Source organism: Elephas maximus, chromosome 6, assembly GCF_024166365.1.
Source record: "Elephas maximus indicus isolate mEleMax1 chromosome 6, mEleMax1 primary haplotype, whole genome shotgun sequence".
Classification (NCBI taxonomy): domain Eukaryota; kingdom Metazoa; phylum Chordata; class Mammalia; order Proboscidea; family Elephantidae; genus Elephas; species Elephas maximus.
The window spans coordinates 86,549,966-86,574,105 of NC_064824.1; the positions used below are offsets into that span (position 1 = coordinate 86,549,966).

Sequence of the window (24,140 nt, forward strand, 5' to 3'; positions counted from 1 at the left end):
CTAAATATCCTGGTTACAAGTTTTTCAAAACAACAAACACTAGGTTCTTTGTCCTGCCCTCACTTCTGATATTCTGAATTGCGTTCTCTATCCCCACTTGAAAATCACTAATCCAAAGTAAACTGCACTATCACTTTTTTCATTTTATTCTTGTTTATATTGATATCATTTTAATGTTTTTTTATAGAGTAGAACTACTTCACAGGGTTTTCTTAGCTATAATGTTTACAGAAAGATTCCCAGACATTTCCTCTGCAGTGCTCCTGAATGGGTTGAAACTGCCAAACTTCAGGTTGCTAGTCAAACCATTTGCACCAACAGGGGCAGTAACACAATCGATATATCAAATATACTTTTGTGAAGGATTGTCTATAAAAAAGTAAAGTTAGAGGTGGAGCCAAGATGGTGGAATAGACAGAAGCATCGGGCAAGCCCTCTTTATAACAAAGATCCGAAAACACAAGTGAAATGAGTATATTTGTGACAAGATGGGAGCCCTGAGCATCAAAGGCAAGCTTAGACAATGAACTGAGGGGCAGCGGGAGGAAGAGACTGTTCAGAAGTGAAGAGTTACCAGACCTGAATTGCGGGGAGCCCTCAGGCACCATTCCTGGAGCAGCGCCAGCGGCGGCGGTGGGCTGGTACTAGTGTTCAGCCACAGTTTCCTCAGGGAGAAGCAACCAGCCACAAAGCCTACTCACACCTCTGGAACCTGAGGAAAACAGCGCTCTGGGCAAAAGCTAAGTACTTGCATGTATTTTACCACACCCCCCACCCCCAAGCCGGCTTCAGTGTCTGAATCCCTGGGCCTGAGATAGACCCTGGTGAGCACCTAAAGCCATCCTCCCAGCCTTGGAGAAGGAAAAAAATTGCAATTTGGGGGAAAAGGTAATTTGCTACCTCCATTAACTGGGGGAGCTCAGGACAGAAGCGGCTCCTGTCCAGGCATAAACCATCCGTGGACCTTGAGCACCTTTCCTTTCTGCATGGATCTGTTTGGGCCTATTTCAGGAGAATAGGCCCTGTTGGAAAACTCCAACCATTTCAGTGGTGTGGTGGAGAGGTGGGTGTTTGATGTTTGACATTGCTTTGCCTATTAAACAAGGTCCTCACCTACCTGTATCAGGGACCTAAGGGCTGGTAGCTCCACTCAGGTCACCCAGCCACCCACGACAGGGGTCCAAGGATAACTGGTACCTCCCAGTCCTTACAACCAAAAACTTTGGGTGCCCATGGTCCCCCTCCAGAAGCCACCCGCCAACATGCTCTAGGGAACAGAGACACATTTTCCTCAGAGACACTTGGGGGTCAGTTCTCAGCCCCCTGCCTTGTTCAGATTGTGACCCCCTGCTGCAATCAGATAACGGTATATATTCCAATCACCCGTATCCCTCTAAGACTGCAGGCCAGAGCCTGTACCACACACTTGATATCAGCTACCTGGAAGCCTGAGCTGAGTTCATACAAGAAAACTGAATGGACTCCTAGACTGATATACCTGATAACGGCTCTAGCCAACTGGGGACGGGACACCAGAGCAACAATGTTGAAAATAATCAAGGTGGCTCACTCAAGCAATCCATAGGGGTATACCAAAACAAAACAAAGCAAGCAGCTACGACACAGTAAGCAAGCATAAACTAGTAAGTAACTTATAGGTGGCTCAGAGACAATAGTCAATATCAAGTCATATAAAGAAACAGATCATGATCACCTCAACAGGCTCTCAAAACAAGGAATCCAGGGATCTTCTAGATGAAAGTGCATTCCTGGAATTACCAGACGCAGAATACAAAAGTTTAATATACAGAACCCTTCAAGACATCAGGAAGGAAATGAGGCAATATGCAGAACAAGCCAAGGAACACACAGATAAATCAACTGAAGAAATTAGAAAGACTATTCAGGGACATAATGAAAAGTTTAATAAGCTGGAAAAATCCGTAGACAGACAGTAATTAGAAATTCAGAAGATTAACAATAAAATTATAGAAATAGACAACTCAATAGAAAGAGGAGCAGAATTGAGCAAGTAGAAGCTAGAATTTCTGAACTCGAAGATAAATCACTTGGCACTAATATATTTGAAGAAAAATCACATAAAAGAATTTAAAAAAAATGAAGAAAACTTACGAATCATGTGGGAATCTATCAAGAGAAATAACCTACGAGTGATTGGGTACCAGAACAGGGAGGGATAAGAGAAAATACAGAGAAAATTGTTGAAGCTTTGTTGGCAGAAACTTTCCCTGATATTGTGAAAGATGAGAAGATATCTATCCAAGATCCCCATTGAACTCCACATAAGGTAAATGTTAAAAGAAGTCACCAAGACATATTATATCAAACTTGCCAAAACCAAGGATAAAGAGAGAATTATAAGAGCAGCGAGGGATAAACCAAAAGTCACCTACAAAGGAAAGCCAATAAGAATAAGCTCAGACTACTTGGCAGAAACCATGCAGGCAAGAAGGCAATGGGGTGACATATTTAAAAAATCGATGGAAAAAAATTGCCTGCCATGAATCATATATCCATCAAAACTGTCTCTTAAATATGAAGGTGAAATTAAGACATTTCCAGATACAACACAAGTTTAGGGAATTCATAAAAACCAAACCAAACTACAAGAAATACTAAAGGGAGCTCTTTGGTTAGAAAATCAATAATATCAGGTATCAGCCCAAGACTAGAACACTGGGCAGAGCAACCAGAAGGCAACCCAGACAGGGAAATCCAAAAAAACAAAGCAAGATTATTAAAAAAAAAAAAAAAAAAGCCCAAAACAGGGTAACAGCGATGTTATTATAGAAAGGAAGACAACATTAAAATAAAAAAGAGGGACTAAGAAATATAATCCTACACCTTTCACATGGAGAGGAAGATACGGTAATACAAAGAAATAAAAGTTAGTTTTAAATTTAAAAAATAGGGGTAAATAATAAGGTAACAACAAAGGAGACAAACTATCCTACTCATCAAATTAAAATACAAGGGAAAAATACAGACTCAGCAGAAACAAATCAGCAACAACAAATACGAGGAAAGGACAATATATAAAGATAATCTACTCAGCACATAAAATCAAGTGGGAAAAAGAAACTGTCAAAAACACACAAAAAAAGACATCAAAATGATAGCACTAAATTCATACCTATCCATAATTACCCTGAATGTAAATGGACTAAATGCACCAATAAAGCGACAGAGAGTGGCAGAGTGGATTAAAAAACATGATCCGTCTATATGCTGCCTATAAGAGACACACCTGAGGCTTAGAGACACAAACAAACTAAAACTCAAAGGATGGAAAAAAATATATCAAGCAAACAAAAATCAAAAAAGAGTAGGAGTGGCAATATTAATTTCTGACAAAATAGACTTTAAAGTTAAATCCATCATAATAAAGGATAAGGAAGGACACTATATACTGATTAAAGGGACGATACACCAAGAAGATATAACCATATTAAATATTAATGCACCCAATGACAAGGCTGCAAGATACATAAAACAAACTCTATCAGCATTGAAATTTGAGATAGACAGCTCCACAATAATAGTAGGAGACTTCAACACACCACTTTCAGTGAAGGACAGGACATCCAGAAAGAAGCTCAACAAAGACAGGGAAGATCTAAATGCCACAATCAACCAACTTGACCTCGTAGACATATACAGAATACTCCACCCAACAGCAACCAGGTATACTTTCTTTTCTAGTGCACATGGAACATTGTCTAGAATAGACCACATATTAGGTCATAAAGCAAGCCTTAGCAGAATCCAAAATATTGAAATATTTCAAAGCACCTTCTCTGACCCTAAGCCATAAAAGTGGAAATCAATAACAGGAAAAGCAAGGAAAAGAAATCAAACAATTGGAAACTGAACAATACCCTGCTCAGAAAAGACTGAATTATAGAAGACATTAAGGATGGAATAAAGAAATTCATAGAACCCAATGAGAATGAAAACACTTCCTATCAGAACCTTTGGGACACAGCATAAACGGTGCTCAGAGGTCAATTTGTATCACTAAATGCACACATCCAAAAAGAAGAAAGGGCCAAAATCAAAGAATTATCTCTGCAGCTTGAACAAATAGAGAGCAATAAAAGAAACCCTCAGCACCAGAAGAAAACGAATAATAAAAAATTAGAGCAGAATTAAATGAAATAGAAAACAAAAAAACAATTGAAAGAATTAACAAGACCAAAATCTGTTTTTTTGAAAAAATCAACAAACTGATAAGCCACTGACCAAACTGACAAAAGAAAAACAGGAGAGGAAGCAAATAACCTGAATAAGAAATGAGATGGGCTCTATTACAACAGAACCAACTGAAATTAAAAGAATCATATCAGATTACTATGAAAAACTATACTCAAACAAATTTGAAAACCTAGAAGAAACGGATGAATTCCTAGAAACACACTACCTACCTAAACTAACACAAACAGAGGTAGAACAACTAAATAGACCCATAACAAAAGAAGATATTGAAAAGGTAATCAAAAAACTCCCAACAACAACAAAAAAGCCCTGGTCTGGAAGGCTTCACTTCAGAGTTCTACCAAACGTTCAGAGAAGAGTTAACACCACCACTGCTGAAGGTATTTCAGAGCATAGAGAAGGACGGAATACTACCAAACTCATTCTATGAAGCCACCATATCCCTGATACCAAAACCAGGTAAAGACACCACAAGAAAAGAAAATTATAGACCTACATCCCTCATGAATGTAGATGCAAAAATCCTCAAGAAAATTCTAGCCAATAGAATTCAACAACATATCAAAAAAAATGATTAACCATGACCAAGTGGGATTCATACCAGGTATGCAGGGATGGTTCAACATTAGGAAAACAATTAGTGTAATCCACCACATAAATAAAACAAAAGATAAGAATCACATGATTTTATCAATTGATGCAGAAAAGGCATTTGACAAAGTTCAACACTCGTTCATGGTAAAAACTCTCGGCAAAATAGGAATAGAAGGAAAATTCTTCAGCATAATAAAGGGCATTTACACAAAGCATTTACACAACATCACCCTAAATGGAGAGAGCCTGAAAGCATTCCCATTGAGATTGGGAACCAGACAAGGATGCCCTTTATCACCACTCTTATTCAACATTGTGCTGGAAGTCCTAGCTGGAGCAATTAGGCTAGATAAAGAAATAAAGGGCATCCAGATTGGCAAGAAAGAAGTAAAAGTATCTCTGTTTGCAGATGACATGATCTTATACACAGAAAACCCTAAGGAATCCTCCAGAAAACTACTGAAACTAATAGAAGTGTTCAGCAGAGTATTGGGATAGAAGGTAAACATAAAAAATCAGTTGGATTCCTCTACGCCAACAAAAAGACCAACGAAGAGGAAATCACCAAATCAATGCCATTTACAGTAGCTCCCAAGAAGGTAAAATACTTAGGAATAAATCTGACCAGAGATGTAAAAGACTTATACAAAGAAAACTACAGTACAGTTCTGCAAGAAACCAAAAGAGACTTACATAAGTGGAAGAACATACCTTGCTCATGGATAGGAAGACTTAACATTGTGAAAATGTCTATTCTACCAAAAGCGATCTATACATTTAATGCAATTCCAATCCAAATCCCAATGACATTCTTTAATGAGATGGAGAAACAAATCACCGACTTCATATGGAAAGGGAAGAGGTCCGGGATACAAAAGTATTACTGAAAAAGAAGAACAAAATGGGAGGCCTTACTTTACCTGATTTTAGAACCTATTATTTTTTTTATACCGCCACAGTAGTCAAAACAGCCTTGTATTGGTACAACAGATACATGGACCAATGGGACAGAATTGAGAATCCAGACATAAATCCATCCACATATGAGCAGCTGATATTTGACAAAGGCCCCAGAGCGGTTAAATGGGGAAAAGACAGTCTTTTTAACAAACGGTGCTGGCATAACTGGATATCCATCTGCAAAAAATATGAAACAAGACCCATACCTCACTCCATGCACAAAAACTAACTCAAAATGGATCAAAGACCTAAATATAAAATCTAAAATGTTAAAGATCATGGAAGAAAAAATAGGGACAATGTTAGGAGCCCTAATACATGGCATAAACAGTATACAAAACATTATAAAGAATACAGAAGAAAAACTAGATAACTGGGAGCTCCTAAAAATCAAATACCTATGCTTATCCAAAGACTTCATCAAAAGAGTAAAAAGACTACCTACAGACTGGGAAAAAGTTTTTAGCTATGGCAATTCTGATCAACACCTGATCTCTAAAATCTACATGATACTGCAAAAACGCAACTGCAAAAAGACAAATAACCCAATTAAAAAATGGGCAAAAGATATGAATAGACACCTCACTAAAGAAGACATTCTGGTAGCTAACAGATATATGAGGAAATGTTGACAGTCATTGGCCATTAGAGAAATGCAAATCAAAACTACGAGGAGATTTCATCTCACTCCAACAAGGCTGGCATTAATCCAAAAAACACAAAATAATAAGTGTTGGAGAGGCTGTGGAGAGATTGGAACACTTACACACTGCTGGTGGGAATGTAAAATGGTACAACCACTTTGGAAATCAATTTGGCGCTTCCTTAAAAAGCTAGAAATAGAACTACCGTACGATCCAGCAATCCTACTCCTTGGAATATATGCTAGAGAAATAAGAGCCTTTACACGAACAGATATATGCACTCCCATGTTTATTGCATCACTGTTTTCAATAGCAAAAAGATGGAAGCAACCAAGGTGCCCATCAATGGATAAATGGATAAATAAATTATGGTATGTTCACACAATGGAATACTACACATCGATAAAGAACAGTGAGGAATCTGTGAAACATTTCATAACCTGTATGAACCTGGAAAGCATTATGCTGAGTGAAATTAGTCAGTTGCAAAAGGATAAGTATGTATAAGACCACTATTACAACAACTTGAGAAATAATTTAAACTGAGAAGAAAACATTCTTTTGTGGTTACAAGATGGGGGAGGGAGGGAAGGTGGGAGAGGGGTACTCACTAATTAGACAGTAGATAAGAACTACTTTAGGTGAAGGGAAAGACAGTACACAATACAGGGGAGGTCAGCACAATTGGACTAAACCAAAAGCAAAGAAGTTTCCTGAATAAACTGAATGCTTCGAAGGCCAGTGTAGCAGGGGCAGGGGTCTGGGGACCATGGTTTCAGGGGACATCTAAGTCAATTGACACAATAAAATCTATGAAGAAAACATTCTGCATCCCACTTTGAAGAGTGGCATCTGGGGTCTTAAACGCTAGCAAGCAGCCATCTAAGATGCATCAATGGGTCTCAACCCACCTGGATCAAAGGAGAATGCAGAACACCAAGAACACAAGGCGATTACAAGCCCAAGAGACAGAAAGGGCCACATGAACCACAGACTATTATCATTCTGAGACCAGAAGAACTAGATGGTGCCTGGCTACAACCGATGACTGCCCTGTCAGGGAACACAACAGAGAACCCCTGAGGGAGCAGGAAAGCAGTGGGATGCAGACCCCGAATTCTCATAAGACCAGACTTAATGGTCTGACTGAGGCTAGAAAGACCCCAGTGGTCATGGCCCCCAGACCTTCTGTTGGCCCAGGAGAGGAACCATTCCCAAAGCCTACTCTTCAGACACGGATTGGACTGGACAATGGGTTGGAGAGGTATGCTGGTGAGGAGTGAGCTTCTTGGATCAGGTGGACACTTGAGACTATGTTGGCATCTCCTGCCTGGAGGGGAGATGAGAGGGTGGATGGGGTTAGAGGCTGGTGAAATGGACACGAAAAGAGAGAGTGGAGGGAGAGAGCAGGCTGTCTCATTAGGGGGAGAGTAATTGGGAGTGTGTAGCAAGGTGTATATGGGTTTTGGTGTGAGAGACTGACTTGATTTGTAAACTTTCACTTAAAGCACAGTAAAAATTATATATAAAAAAAAAAAAAAAGTAAAGTTAAATGCCCATATTAGCTAAAAGGTGCACTTGCTCTTTTGTTTCAAGATACAATTACTCATTTCTGTCCTCTGTTCAGTTAATCATAATAACTATTTGTATATGTGTTAAAATTAGCCAATTGACAAAATATTAAGTAGTACCCATCCTTTTACTTTTGTGTCTTGAGTACATTTATATATGACATTTATAAAATGGAAGAAATTAAAAAGTATTGCTATATTTAGAAATGTATTTATAAACATTAAAATTATTATTGTCCTATAAAATTATTTCACTCGAAAATATTTACTATTCTAGTTTTTTTTTTTTTTTTTTTTTTTTACCACTTTTAGCCTTTCAAGGAGCCCCTGGGTGGTGCAAATGGTTAATGTGATTGCTGCTGACTGAAAGGTTGGAGGTTCGAGTCCACTCAGAGCCTCCTCAGAAAAAAAGGCCTGGTGATCTACTTCTGAAAATTCAGCCATTGAAAATCCTTTTCTATGCTGACACATGTGGGGTCACTATAAGTCAGTATTGACTTGGTAGCGACTGGTTAGTTTATTCCTTCAAGGACATATTTACATAACTATCTTTATAGGAATTCATTAATTCTGTCCTATCTGTTGTTTAAAAAAAAAAAAATGTTGCCGTCGAGTCAATTCTGACTCCTTTCGACCCTATAGGACAGAGTAGAACTGCCCCCTAGGGTTTAGGTTGGTAGATGTGACTTAACACCCCTCTCTCTTAAAACTTTGGGCAGAAAAAAGGCAGAATTAAGCACATGCATTAATATTCATCACAAGTACCAGAGTACTTGGGGTCTCTGAGTCTTCCTTTTACTTTGTCCTGAACAAGGGCTAAACAATAACATTTATTGACACATTTCAAGACATAGAGAACAAGAGCCTGCAGTGGTTTGAATTATTGTACTTTTCTCTAAATAACTTGCTCAAAGAAAAAGATTGCCCTTAGTTAACATGATATCACTTCATTTGGTGTCCAGTTCAAGGGAAAAAAAAGAAAATTATTCCATTAAGTGGGAGGGGGACCAGAAAAAGGAGATAAGTTGGTGTTTCAAAATGTCCTGTACAAAAAAAATCTAGGTCGGAGGTATGACGTTTGCCAATTATAGGTACAAATGCCTTGGGTGCCCTCTGTCTTTCCATCTTTAGTTTGTGTCTTAGTCATCTAATACTGCTATCACAGAAATACCAGGAGTGGATGGCTTTAACAAACAGAAATTTATTTTCTCACAGTCTAGGAGGCTAGATGTACAAATTCAGGTTGCCGACTCCAGGGGAAGGCTTTCTTTCTCTGTCGGCTCTGGAGGAAAGTCCTTGTCATCAATCATCCACCGGTGTAGGAGCTTCTCAGTGCAGGGACCCTGAGTCCAGAGGGCTTGCTCCACTCCTGGCTCTTCTTTCTTGGTGGCAATGAGGTCCTTCTCCTCTCACTGGCTTCTCTCTTTTATATCTCAAGAGATTGAGTCAAGATACAGCCTAACCCTGTAGACTGACTCGTGCCTCATTAACGTAACTGCCTCTAATCCTGCCTCATTGAAACTTCATAGAGATTAGGATTTATAACACATAGGAAAAGTACGCCAGATCACAAAACGGAGGATAACCACACATTACTGGAAATCATGGCCTAGCCAATTTGACACACATTTTGGTGGGACACAATTCAATCCATACCAGTATGTAACCTATTACCTTACTCTCTTTTCTCTTTGTAGCTTCAGATACCACTGCAACCCTGGCCCCCTGGGCCAGACCTGCTCACTCCACATGATAGATCAGGGTCAAAAAGGTCGAAATGAAATTGTGCAAGAGGACAAATGAGTGAAAAAGTGGGGATGTCCAAAACTTAAAAGTTGTGGTAATACTGCAAAAGAATAATTAATAATTTTAGTCATTATACTCATTTGTGTCACAATTCTTATTAAGCATACCCACAAACCAAACCCGCTGTTGTCAAGTCGATTCCAACTTCTAGGGACCCTATAGGATAGAGTACACCTGCCCCGTGGAATTTCTAAGATGTAATCTTTACAGAAGCAAGCTGTCACACCTTTCTCCCATGGAGCAGCTGGTGGATTTGAACCACCAACCCTTAGGTTTGCAGCCAAGCATTTTAATCATTGTACCACCAAGGCTCCTTCACATTAAGCATAAAGAAAAAAAAAAAAGCTGCTGTTGGGTCAATTCCAACTCATAGCAACCCTATAGGACAGAGTAGAACTGCCCTATAGGGTTTCCAAGGAGCAGTTGGTGGATTTGAAATGCTGACCTTTTGGTAAGCAGCCCAACTCTTAACCACTATGCCAAACTACTACACCACAAGGGCTCCCACATTAAGCATAAAAGCAAAAAAACCAAACCCATTACTGTCAAGTTGGTTCCAACTCACAGGGACTCTATAGGACAGAGTAGAACTGCCCCATAGGGTTTCCAAGGAGTGCCTGGTGGATTCGAACTGCTGACCTTTTGGTTAGCAGCCATAGTTTTTAACCACTACGTTAAGTATAAGGGTTCTAAAATGTATCTTTCCTTTCTGGTTGGGGAGGAGAAAAGGCGAGACAGAAAATCGTTATCTCAAACCATTAATAGGGTTTTCCTGAAGCTGGCTTCTAATAGGGCAGTATTGGTAAGAGGCAGAAAGGAAAGATTTATTTTCGTACCCCTGCCTTCCCCTCCCCTCCCTTTCTTTTCTCTTCTCTTATCCTTATACCGCGTCATTGTCCTCACTCATTGCTGATGACCTACTTATTTGAGAAAATGCATGCAATTAGAGGAAAAGTTTCATATTTTCCCACCACCAAAGCTATCAAATTATTAAGAATTTTTTTGTTTTCCCGTAATTCAGCCTTCTGTTTAAATGACTGAATTTAAACTTAAATTTATTTGTCTGAGGGTAGTCACTTAGCTTGTGAAGTGTCTGTATCCCTTCATGCCTGTTAAAGGAATTTGCTCCTGCCTTTATCCTCTCTCTTTTCTGTATCATTAGTTTTCTCCTGTTAACTGAATGTCCTCATTAGCATAAATACACATGCAATAACTCCCCACAACAAAAAAATCCGTTTCTTTAGTCTATGTTTCCCTCCAGTTTCCACCTTATTGTCTTGCCTCCATTTATAGCAAAATCCCTTGAGTTTCTCTACTCCCCCTTCCTCTTCCTTACCTCTTATTGTCTCATGAATCAACACAAATCTGGCTTTAGGTCACTAATAACCTCCATGTTGTGGAATTGTCATTTCTCAGGCTTCTCCTTTGTAAAACTCTCAATATCGTTTAATCATTTCTTCTCTTTAAAAAAACATTCCCTACTAAGAGACTAGAACAGCATACATTCCTGGGTTTTATTTTTCCTCAATAACTGTTTCTTATCCATTCTAGTTGCTCTTTTTATTCTGTCTAATTTATAAACCTGGTGTGCATTTGAGCTCTATTATCAATTCTCTGTTTATACCCACTTCCTAGCTGATCTTAAAAAAAAAAATCACTATAAGCTCTTCAAAAATTATTTTTCTATTCTCACCCTACCTTCTAGTTCTGCACTCGTATATCTAACTACTCACTCAGCATCTCCACTTACATAGCTAATAGCATCTCCAAACTAACATATCCAAAACAGAAGTTTTGAATTCCCTCCTTCAAACTTGACTTTTCCATCGGTATCTCCTTCTCAATAAATGGCTCTATCATTCACTCAGCTTAAAACAAAAAAGAAAGAAAAAGTATAGTTGTCTTTGCGTTCTTTCTCTTACCCTCAATAACTATCCATCATTTAGACCTGTCAGCCTTCCCTTTGAAATACAAATCAAACAGGACTGCAGAGGGTCTGAGGACATGATGAAATGGAAAAAAAAGGAACCAAAATTTCAAGACGTTTGGTGGCAAGAGAGAGAAATCTATAGCTGTAATGATTTTCAAGAGGGTGATAGTGAATCATTCGCAGGAGACGAAAAGAACTAGACTGAACTAGAACAAATCTAAGGTGTAGAGGCAAGAAAGGCACTTCTGTTCCTCTGAGGTAAAAGGGGCACAATATAGGTAAAGGGATTGAATTACTACATGTTGGATTTAAATCTTCAAGTGAGAAGTCACCATTGCCAATTTGATTAGTGGAAAGAGAAAAAAACGAGGGTATAGAAAAGGGCTGATAGCAATCTTTTCAGTAAAGTAGGGTGCAAGTTTATCTGTTTGGAATGAAATTTGTGACTTGACAATAGTGAAATTTTTTGAAACAGCTGCTATGAGGTATCTAAGACCAATGAATAAAAGAAATGCTGAGTAGCAAGAAAGGCCTAGTCTAGATGTCTCAGTTAGGTGAAAAGTGTGGTTCTCCAATTTCCAAAGAACTTCTGCTTTCTCCTGTTGGCATCCTTAAGGGAAGGGGCTCTGACTTTACCCTATAAATGCATGACATAAATCATGTATCAAGATTTATATATTGACCATGAATGCAAAGTATTACTTTATGTTTGAGAGCTAAGCTTTTTGATATTGATTTTTTAAAATATATTGAGGCTTTATGGCCCAATATATGTTCTTTGTACATGTCTGTGAGTGCTCTAAAAGAAAGCATGTTTTCTGTTTACTGGGTGTAGATATATATCTCAAAATTACTCATGTTGTTTATATCTTTGATGCATATGCTAATCATTTTCCTCCTATGCTTAAGATTTTATGCTTCTGTCAAAAACTGAACCTAGGAGAAGAATAATCTATTTATTTATGGGAGTTCTTGATTTTTTTGTTTGTTTTGTTTTTGGAACACTCACAATGTTTTATTAACCTCCATTTAAAACTTTTGTTTAAAAGCATGCATACTTCATCAAATTGCTCATTATGTTGTTTTGATAGATTTGAAGAAGGACTATACCTTATGTTAGAGCAGAGAAAGATCATTGTTACCATCATCGGCTTTTTTATATTAATTTCTTTGATGAAAAAGTGCATTGTCATTATTTGCATAATCATAGTCCTGTGAAACATGTGCAATTAAGGGTATCAATTTTGTTAATCGGATTACTTACTTACCTTAAAACCTTTCCTTATGTTGAAAACACGTTCAAAGTAATGCAAGGGAGAAGGGGCCAAGATGGCAGAATAGCCAGATGCTTCTGGTGATCCCTCTTACAACAAAGACCCGAAAAATCATTTGAAATGATTATATTCATTACAAGCTAGGAGCCCTGAACATCAAAGGCAAAGTTAGAAAACTGACTAAGTGGCAGGGGGAGAGTGAGACCATTCACAATTGGAGAGGAGTTGCGGGCCTGAATCGCTGAGATCCCTCAGGCACCGTTCCTAGAAGCAGCTGCGGGGGGCTGCTCGTAGCGTTAGGCCGCAGTTTTCTCAGGAAGAAGCAGCCAGCCACACAGCCTACTCACGCCTCTGGAACCAGAGAATAAAGGCACTCTCAGCAAAAGCTTAAGTACTTGCGCATATTTTACTGCGCCCCCATCCCCAAGGCAGCTTCAGGGGCTGGTGATTTCCCTGAGCCTGGGATAGGCCCATTGGAGCACCCTGAGCCATGCTCCCAGACTTGGAGAAGGAATAAATACACAACAGGGGGAAAAGATAATTTGCCACCTCCACTAACCAGGGGAGCTCAGGACAGAAGCAGCTCCTGTCCAGGCATAAACAGTCCATGGACTTTGAATACCTTTACCCCCTGCATGGACCTATGTGAGCCTATTCCAGGAGAATAGGCCCTTGGTGGCAGACTGCGACTGTTTAAGCTGTGTGGTGGAGAGGTGGGTGTTTGATATTTGACACGGCTTTGCCTATTAAACAGAGTCCTCACCTACCCACATCAGGGGCCGAAGGACTGGTGGCTCCTCTCAGGTCACCCAGCCCCCACAACAGGGGTCCAAGGATAACTGGTACCTCTCAGTCCTTATAACCAAAAGCATTGGGTGCCCATGGACCATCTGCAGAACCCACCCACCTGCATACTCTAGGGAGGAGGGATGCACTTTCCTCAGAGACACTTGGGGGATGTTTCCCAGCCCCCTGTCTTGTTCAGAGCCTGACCCCCCTGCTGCAACCAGATACTGGTACCTACACCAAACACCCCTGCCCCTCTAAGACTGTAGGACAGAGCCCGTACCACACACTTGATGACCAGCTACCTGAACACCTGAGCTGAATCCACACAAGAAAAATGAATGGCTTCATAAGCTCATATACCTGAGGACAACTCTAGCTATCTGGTGACAGGATGTCACTCCAACAACCCATTTGGGCATATCAAAACAAAACAAAGCAAGAAACTAGGGTATAGTAAGTAAACATAAACTAATACAATAACTTATAGATGGCTTGGAGACAACAGTCAGTATCAAACCACATAGGAGACCATGATCACTTCAACAAGCTCTCAAAACAGAAAATCAAAGGATCTTCTGGATGAAGGTGACTTCCTGGAATTATCGGATGCAGAATTCAAAAGATTAATATACAGAGCTCTTCAAGACCTAAGGAAGGAGATCAGGCAATAAGCAGAACAAGCCAAGAAACACACAGATAAAGCAGTTGAAGAAATTAAAAAGGTTCTTCAAGAACATAAAGAAAAATTTAATAAGCTGCAAGAATCCATATATACCAATCAGAAATTCAGACGATTAACAATAAAATTATAGAATCAGACAACTCAATAGAAAGTCAGAGGAACAGAATCAAGCAAGTAGAAGGCAGAATTGGGGACCTTGAAGATAAAGCACTTGGCACCGATATATTTGAAGAAAAAATCAGATAAAAGAATTTTAAAAAATGAAGAAACTTTAAGAATCATGTGGGACTCTATCAACGAAATAACCTACAGGTGATTAGAATACCGGAATAGGGAGAGATAACAGAAAACACAGAAAGAATTGTTGGCAGAAAACTTCCCTGATATCGTGAAAGATGAGAAGATGTCAATCCAAGATGCTCATCGAACTCCACATGAGGTAGATTTTCAGAGTAATGCAAGATGTACTTTCTTTGATCGTAATGTCTTTTCAACAGTCTTCAGGAATGAGTATGTGTGTTTGTGCATCAATAAAACATATATTGTTTTAGAAAACTTAATTTGTTAATTTTTAGTTAATAAAATTTTTTAGTAGTTAACATATATTTACTGAAGATATGTACTAGATGCTAGGGATGCAAGGATAAAAAATAACTAAAGAAAACAAAATTCATTTACTTTTCTAGAACATCATTTAGCAATTCCTTTGAGGGAGCAATGTGGATGGTAAAATGAAAGCACTCATTAGCACATGAAAATGAGAGGGCTAGCTCCATATGAGTGAATATTTTGAGAGGAAAATTTGCAAATTAGTTCCACGAAATAGGTTAGGGTGAGTTGGCAGAAATCTTTCTGAATATGATAAAATCGACTGTCAAATAAAAGACCAAATCAGTACTTAAGTGTGTAGTATTTATTTAAAAGAATTATTTCACTAAGGGGAGGTGACCTATTGCAATAGAGAGAATATACCTTTTAAAACCTGTAAGAGCCTCAAAGTTTAGGCACAAAAGGACTCGATTTTTTTTTTTAAGGGAAGAATAAACCAGTTAGAAAAAATGAGTGGCAGTGGCCTGCATGGCAAATAGATCAGAGAATGTTTTATCCCGAGGTAGTTTTATTTTTGGAGTGGCTGTTGAGGAGGAGTTGTATGCTGTTTAGGTCGAGGGTGGGTCAAAGTTCCAGAGCTTGGGGAAAAGAGAGAAGCTTAACTAAAGCTTGGTCAGGTCAAAGTAGCAGGTATTTTTGTCCAGATTGGTCTGTGGCCACAAAGAGTTCAGCTAACCATTTATAAAGCAAAGCATGGGATTTTGGAAGGTCTGTGTCTGGCCTTAACATAGGTACACAAGGGAATATCCATGAGTAACTAAGTCATATAGGGAAGGATGTTTCTTTGCAGTAAGCCATTTCCAGAATACAAAGCAGTGGGAGGATTTCTTTAAGCTTCAGTCTTTTCCAGGACCACAGGACTAGGGCAAATTTCAACATCGTCAGGATGGTGATGAAGACAATGGGATTTTTGAGGTGAAATCTTTGGCAGCTGTGCAGGAAAGGATGGTAGAAAACCCAAAAGAAAAAAAGCCAACAAGTTAAGATTATCATAGCCCTACTAAAGTTAAAAAGTAAGATCTCCCTGATTGTACTTGGAAACCCTGGTGGTGTAGTGGTTAAGAGCTATGGCTGCTAACCAAAAGGTTGGCAGTTTGAATCCACCAGGCGTTCCTTGGAAACCCTATGGGGCAGTTCTACTCTGTCCTATAGGGTCACTATGAGTCAGAATCGATGACTGTAGTAGCAGAGACAGAGCATTGTCTCAACAGTAAGGAAAGCATGATTTTCCATTATAAATATTTGAGAGCTCTGTTTTGGAGGATTGATTTCTCTTCTCTTTTTCTCACCTCCTCTCTCCAACGGAACTGTGGGCATTATTGTGAGGTGTTCTGGACTTCAAGTGTAAAGATATAAGAAGTTTCCTTTGCGATCTGCCTTAGAAGTTGAAAAAAAGGATAATCTCTCTTTCTCACTCTCTCAAACAAAATTCTCTTTAAAAAAAAAAAAAAGGAAAAGAAAAAACTATATAATGATTAAAATGGTAAGTCTATGCACATTTATAATTCTTGATTGTGAGAATATAATAAAAATACAAAATACAATCTAAAATCACCTTACATCAAAGCAAGAGATATAAATGAATACATTTTTTCACATAAAATCCCTTAATAAAAGGTGGAAAATTTCAAACTGAAATAAAAATTTAATGCTTATATTGTTGCTTTGCCTGTAGAGACCAACTGAATCTGAAAAAAATATATATTTTATAATACCTTTTCTTAAAAATCCGTAAAGTTGTTGAGTCTTAGACTTTAATAGCATTAAGTGAGCAGTCAGACAGTTATTCAAGTCTTTCAAAGGAATTCAAACATTTTTTTGCCAAAGAAAATGTAACCTCAGTAATTGAATCCCATAAAGTTCTCTTTCACAGATAAAATATGGATACCAAAGTGTTTGGTGAAATGACTGAAACAGCAGGCCTAAAAAGATATGGTGCTAATGTGAACAATTAATATAAAAAGGAAAGCCAGCATACTGTTAGGATAAAACATGGAAAAATGGAGAAAGTATTGAACAGCACTTCTTCAAAAAATGTCAATCTCTAGTTCAAAATGAAGCTAAACCTAGGTTAGTTTTAGATCTACATATAAGTAAGTGATTTTTATTCTGTTTATATGGAATTTTGCAACCTACAGAACTTTTTAATTTACTTTTGGAATCTTCTACTTAGCATAATTTATTTGCTATATGATTCTCATTTTACGGAATAGTAGCTGACCTCCTATTAAGGACACAAAATAATGCAGAAAACCTCAGGAGAGAAATAGTTACTTGATCATGCAGTTGATGGAGTTATAATAAAAAATCTCAGTATCTAATTATTGAAACACACTGTTTAGCTCAGAATCTTAAGGCAGCACTAGATACTAAGGAAGTGTGCTGTGATACCCACAGGAAAGAAATTGCCCAGACTGAAAATTCCAGTAAATGCCCTTTCATGGAACTTTTACTCTTTTGGTCATAGGTCACAAGGAGAACCCATGTATATACTCATCCTAGGGTACTGAGTAGTGGCCCAAGCTGAGATACTGGGAGCAAGGGATATTCTTATATTATCCAGTTCCTGCACTGAATTTTGTGATATCCCTCAATTACTATAATTACTGCCCAGGTACTTATTTCACAGTCCTAAGAGTGTTTACAGCTGTGGAGATGACTTTTGAATACACCTCATTCGAATCCTCTTACAGCAGAAGGTGTCAGAATAAAGTGGTTTAATTTTCATATCTTTCATGTCAAAAAGGACAGGCTGTATTTGACCATTTTTCTTTTGGATTCATTGTAGCATTTATTTTGACTTCACTCTTTGCTGTGGAGGGAATTCTGGTCCTTTTGTTGTTGTTGTTCCACAGACCTGGTATTTCAGGACTTTGGGCATTAAGCTTTTCTCACACATAAGCATTCTGAAAGTTAGCCACATTAGCAAGTGTCCAACATGCTCCTCTTAGATCATCTCCTGGCCCTGGTCAAGGGTGTTGCAGAACAGGCCAGATGAAAGCCTCAATGAGGGACGGTAGATGGTTCCTGCAAGGCTATTGGCATTGGACAAATCCGCTGCAAAAAACCTCTGTAAAGTGTTAAAAAGTAAAGATAAAGTTTAAGGACTAAGGGCCACCTGACCCAAACCATGGTGTCTTCGGTCACTCATAACACATACGAAAACTGGGCAATGAATAAGGAAGATCAAAGAAGAACTGATGCCTTTGAATTACGGTGTTGAGGAAGAATATGGAACATACCATGGACTGCCAAAAGAAGGAACAAATCTGCCTTGTAAGAAGTACAACCAGAACTCCTTAGAAGCAAGGATGTCAAGACTCCATCTCACATACTTTGGACATGTTGTCAGGAAGGATCAGTCCCTGAAGGAGGACATCATTCTTGGTAAAGTAGAGGGTCAGCAAAAAAGAGGAAGACCATCAATAAGATGGATTGACACAGTGGCTGCAACAGTGGGCTCAAGCATAAGAAAGACCATGAGAATGGTGCAGGACCAAGCGGTGTTTCCTTCTGTTGTATGTAGAGTCGCTTTGCATCAGAACTGACTTGACGGCACCTAACAACATTAGCAGTGTGGCTAGGAGTCTTATGTTCATAACCGATATGCGCTACACCAGCTTTGCTCTTCTTCCTGAAATGTTTCCTCCTCTCCCCTTTAGCCATTGTCCATCTGGGAAACAACCACTTACATTCTCTCTGAAGCTTTCTCCTGGGATGAAACGATCAATTGATACGTCATCTTCTCACTTTCAATAATTCCTGGTATCTCTCTCTTTATTAATGCTTGCTTCAGCACTCAGAGCTCCGTACCCATTCTCCCTTAGTTCTTAAAAGTGCTGCATTCTTTGAAAGCAGAGACCATGTCATATTTATTTTTATTTCCCCATTTCTGGTATAGTGCATAGCATATGACGTGGCCTCAAAATGTATCTAATGAGACAGCCAAGGATTTTTTATGTGTGGATGCTATAAGATGTAGGTAAGTACATATTTTTTTTGTGAAAAAAGAATTTGATAATTATTACACCAGAGTTTCAGAAAACATTAATGTTGCTGTTACAGAGTAATTATAAATTCATATTCTCTTTAACTCATATCACATGACTTCCCCTTCTGGTAACCTGGAATTTCTCAGCTTATGTTCTTTAGTTTTCTTCTCTACATTCAGGTAGTATTGATATACAAAAGCAATAACCCTTGCTTATTACAGTCATAAGACAAAAGAAAGAAGAATATTATAAGATGTCCTGCAAGTGAGATATCTAAGCAGATAACCTTTGCAACAGACACTAGTTAGATCAAGAAGAATGTCAAAAATGAGCTGAGTTCTCCTAAGAGAATAAATCATGCGCAAAGTTCGAATAGTAAATCACTACTTTAGAGTAATTAGCAGCCTGGTAGAGTTAATACAGGGTCTAAAATTGTCCGACATCTTCTCATAATTGCCTTAGTGAATTACATACTAAAGAAAATATACAAATGATAAAAGAGTAAAAAAAAATGTATCTTGTGTGCAATCACAGGAACAGATTTTTTTTTAACGTCACCTCGTTTATCTTTCTTCATAGAACTGCACTTAATGATTGCACTTCATTGTCTTAGCATCGTCTCTGATCTCTCAATGAACAACAGGATTTTAAAGTGATTTATGATTTATATTAATGATAACTATGTTTTAATCAATTTTCAGTTTTTTCCTTTATCCTTGAAAGACTTCCAGGAAAATCTGATATCAAAAGCATTCCTGTAAATAAAAAAGAAATCTAAAACCAGTTGTTTTACAGATTTTAATATTCACACTATATCTAATTTCTCTAGTCATAATGAGAAAACCAAAAACCCACTGCCGTTGAGTCGATTCCTACTCATAGCAACCTATAGGACAGAGTAGAATAGAACTGCCCCACAGAGTTTCCAAGGAGCACCTGGCGGATTTGAACTGCCAACCTCTTGGTTAGCAGCCGTGGCACTTAGCCACCACGCCACCAGGGTTTCCAGTCATAATGAGGTTTCCAAAATTCTTTTAGTTTTCAGTCATCTTGGTTGATTTTTCTCCTCATTATGGATTGTATTTTCCTGCTTCTTTGCATGCTGGATAATTTTTTTTGCGGGGGGGGGGGGTTGGGGTGAATGCCAGAAATCATGACTTTTACCTAGTTTGGTGCTGGATATTTCTGTATTTCTTGGAATATTCTTGAGGATTGTTCTGGGAGACTGTTAAGTAACTTGGAAACAGTTTAATTATTTTAAATCCTGTTTTTAAGTGCTCTTGGGTGGGAGCCAGAACAGCATTTATTTTAGGGTTAATTTTCCCCACTAACAAACATTCTGACATAAATGATAGTCGTGTAAATAATTAAAACTCATTTATGCTTACTTAAAAAATAATTAAAAAGTCTACAGTACTAGTATTTTATACCTAATAATTTTTTCCTGTGAAGCTATTTTATGGAAAAAAGTTAACAGAAAATTTTATGTAAACTATATTTTTTAGTATATATGATATTATTAATTTTGGTGTTTTAATTCTCAAACTACATCCTCTACCTGTCTTTATTAATGGTATGTGTAATGAGAAGATGAATAAAATATGGGGTGAATAAAAGAGTGATATTGTGTCAGGAAACCCTGGTAGCATAGTGGTTAAGAGCTATGGCTGCTAACCAAAAGGTCGGCAATTCTAATCCACCAGGTGCTCCTTGGGAACCCTGTGGGGCAGTTCTACTCTGTCGTTTAGGGTCACCGTGAGTCAGAATTGACTTGACAACAATGGGTTTTTGGTTTTTATTATTGTGTCATTAAGTCCACAAAACAGTATCTTAGTGATAATATTTTATAATTCAGTTAACTCTTTTAATTTGTCTTTGGCAGTAGAAACACAGGACAGAGATATCAATAATTTCACTGCAATAATGACTTTGCTGTAAAAGATTAACTGCTGTGCTTTTATTGGCATGTAGATTTATGGAGAGTAGAATGATAAAGATTAATAGGCTATAATTTCAACGTAAGTAAAAATAATATCCTTTCAAATTAGAGGAGAATATTAAAATCATCTATGGAATTGATCAGCAGAGTTTAACTTATAGTTTGTGGATTTAAAGTTTACATGATATTTATGGTTTAGTTTGTAAATGGTCATATTCTTTTTTCATTTAGTAATTCTAATAAATTTAAGGAGTGTATATACATTTAATAAAGAAAAATATCATTAATTTAACATTTGGAATACCATCTGTTTATCCTATTTAAAAGTTGGAATGTTGTAAGTCTTTTTATCCTTATGTAAATCTGAACATACTACTAAGAAAACATACTTTTAATTCACTACTTTAAATCCAAATAGATTGTAGATTCCAATAATTGAACATAAAAAGGCTGCAGAGCTGAGTAAGTTAGTGGTAAACTTGTAGAAAAATAGAGCTACATTATGATAATTATTTTCAGAAGCTATATAAAGAAGATCCCTAATAGATGATAAGAATAAGATGAAAGATAAAGGTGAAATAAACAAAACCTTGTAATTGGCAATTATTCATTCATTCACTCAATTCCACAAATATTTATAGAGTTTTTAATATTTGTCAAGTAATATTTTAATTGCTGGGGGCATAGCCATAAACAAAAGAGGTTAAAAAAATTCATAGCCTCTTAGAGCATACCTTGTACTTAGAAGATAAGTAAGATAAATAAGTATATTTTATGTATATTTTTAGTTGTGATTGAGTTGACTCCAACTCATGGTGCCATTATGTGCAACATCCTCACAATCACCAGCATATTTGAGTCCATTGTCACTACTATGCCAATGAATCTCATCTAGGGTCTCCTATGCCCTTGTTGACCCTCTGCTTCACCAAACATGATGTTCCTCTGTAGCAATTGATTCCTCTTGTTGAAGTACTCAACCAAGTGAGTTGGACAATGTTCAGATGTAATCCACAGAGTTGTCATTGGCTAATTTCTGGAAATAGACTTCCAAGCGCTTCTTCCTAGTCTGTCTTATTTTGGAAACTCCACTGAAATCTGTCCAGCATGGGTGATTCTGTTGATATTTGAAATGCCAATGGCATAGTAGCCAACATCATAGCAACATGCAAGTTACCACAGTGTGACAAGCTGAAAGACAGATAGATGATGGTGTCTATATGTGTGTATTTATATAAGTATATCCTTATAAATATGTAGATATATATAGCATATATATAATATATAAATATAAAATATATATTGTGCAGGTATGTATGTATGTGTATGTGTATACACATACAAATATAATGACAGTAGAAAGATAAAACAGGAAAAGAGGAGGAAGAACTATTGTGGGGGGGTCTTTTAATTTTTGATAAGGAAGCCATCCTCAGGGGGTCTCACTGAACATGTAATAATTGAGAAAATACCTTCTAGGCAGAGAAACACCAAGTGTGAAGATCATGAAGTGGGAGATTTATCAGGAGTGTTTGTTGAACAGCAAGGTGATCAATGTGGCTAGACCTTACTGAATAATAGAGAAGATGACAGATAGATAACTGGGTTGAAGCAGAGATAATATATGGCCTTATCGTTAATTTCAAGGATTTTGGATTTATTCTGAGTGAGACGAGAATGAATTGAAAGATTGTAGTCACATGCATGACATCATTGACTTCTAGATGCTGGATTAAAATTAATCTTGGAGCAGATATAACCAAACCAAAACGAAACCTGTTGCTGTCAAGTTGATTCCAACTCATAGCGACCTTACAGGACAGAGCAGAACTGCCCCACAGGGTTTCCAAGGCTGTAATCTTTGTAGAAGCAGACTGCCGCATCTTTCTCCCATGGACATGGGTATGACAAAAAGAGAAATATTAAGTATATCTCTAAAAATTTGTTCTGAGCAACTGCAGTTTCTATTTAATGAAAAGGAGAGGCTTTGAAAAGATCAGTTTGGCATACTGGGTATTGATGTCGAGATGTTGAGTAGAAAGTCAAATATACAAACATGTGCTGGGGAGGCTCTGAATTCAAGACATAATTAGTGAGTAATTAGCATACAATAGTATTTAAAGTCATAAGACTGAATTAAATAAATAGAAAAGAGTTATTGTTGTTAGGTGCTGTTGAGTCAGTGATGATTCATAACCATTCTGTGTACAACAGAATGAAACACTCCTGACCCTGCACCATCCTCACAATTGTTGTTATGCTTGAGCTTATTGTTGTAGCTGCTGTATCAATCCATCTTACTGAGGGTCTTCCTCTTTTCTGCTGACCCTCTACTTTACCAAGCATGATGTCCTTCTCCAGGGATTGATCCCTCCTGATAACATGTTGAAAGTGTGTAAGAAGTAGTCTGACCATCTTTGCTTCTAAAGAACATTCTGGTTGTACTTCTTTCAAGACAGGTTTGTTCTTTTGGCAGTCCATGGTATATTCAGTATTCTTCGCCAACACCATAATTCAACGGCTTTGTAAGTGAGACATTTCAAACCCAGAACTAGACAGTTAGAGCTCAAGATAGTAAGAAGTTGCCTGTGAAGGACACAGGGAAAAATTTACTGGAGAGGTAAGAAGACAATTGGAGGTTATGGTGTCCTGAAAGTTAAGTGACAAAACTGTTTTAAGAACGTGATCAATGTGCATACACTACTGACAGATTGAACAGAACTGATACAAAATTGACTTTTGAACCATGCAAACCAAAGGCAATTATAGATTGGGTAAGAGTTGTTTTGATGAAGTGAGAGCAAAGGTCTGATTTTGTGGGTTCCAAAGGCAATGTGAGAAGAGAAATATGGAACAATGAGTAGAGACAGCTCTTTGAAGCAGCTTTGTTTAAAGGGATGAAGAGAAATGGGGCTTGTTTAGTGTGTGTATGAATGAGAGAGAAAGAAATCTAGTGCATAGGTGCAGAAGTTAGATAGTTGTAGCTAGCTGAGTACAGGCGGTTGGAGGAGTATGGTATGTAAATTATTTCCTAATTGTTTCTCTCAGTGAAGTAGGTAGCATAGTCTGTATCTGAAAGAGAATGGGAGAGAAACTGTTGAAAATTTCATTGCA

At 37.8% G+C, this 24,140-nt stretch overlaps 1 protein-coding gene across 15 annotated transcripts in view; it reads left to right on the forward strand.

Moving 5' to 3' along the window:
• Window positions 1-24,140, forward strand: part of GULP1 (GULP PTB domain containing engulfment adaptor 1) — a 319,288-nt gene that overhangs the window by 170,182 nt on the left and 124,966 nt on the right. For 10 of the 15 annotated variants that reach the window (XM_049887639.1, XM_049887638.1, XM_049887637.1 and 7 more), the window contains one exon: window positions 18,997-19,077. The exons of 2 other annotated variants lie outside the window; for them this stretch is intronic. In XM_049887639.1, coding sequence (XP_049743596.1) covers window positions 19,007-19,077 — 71 coding nt within the window. In that variant the 5' untranslated portion in view covers window positions 18,997-19,006. Of the gene's footprint in view, window positions 1-18,996; window positions 19,078-22,750; window positions 22,929-24,140 lie in introns of those variants that run through there. 3 more of the 15 variants (XM_049887646.1, XM_049887650.1, XM_049887647.1) reach the window with 2 other exon arrangements.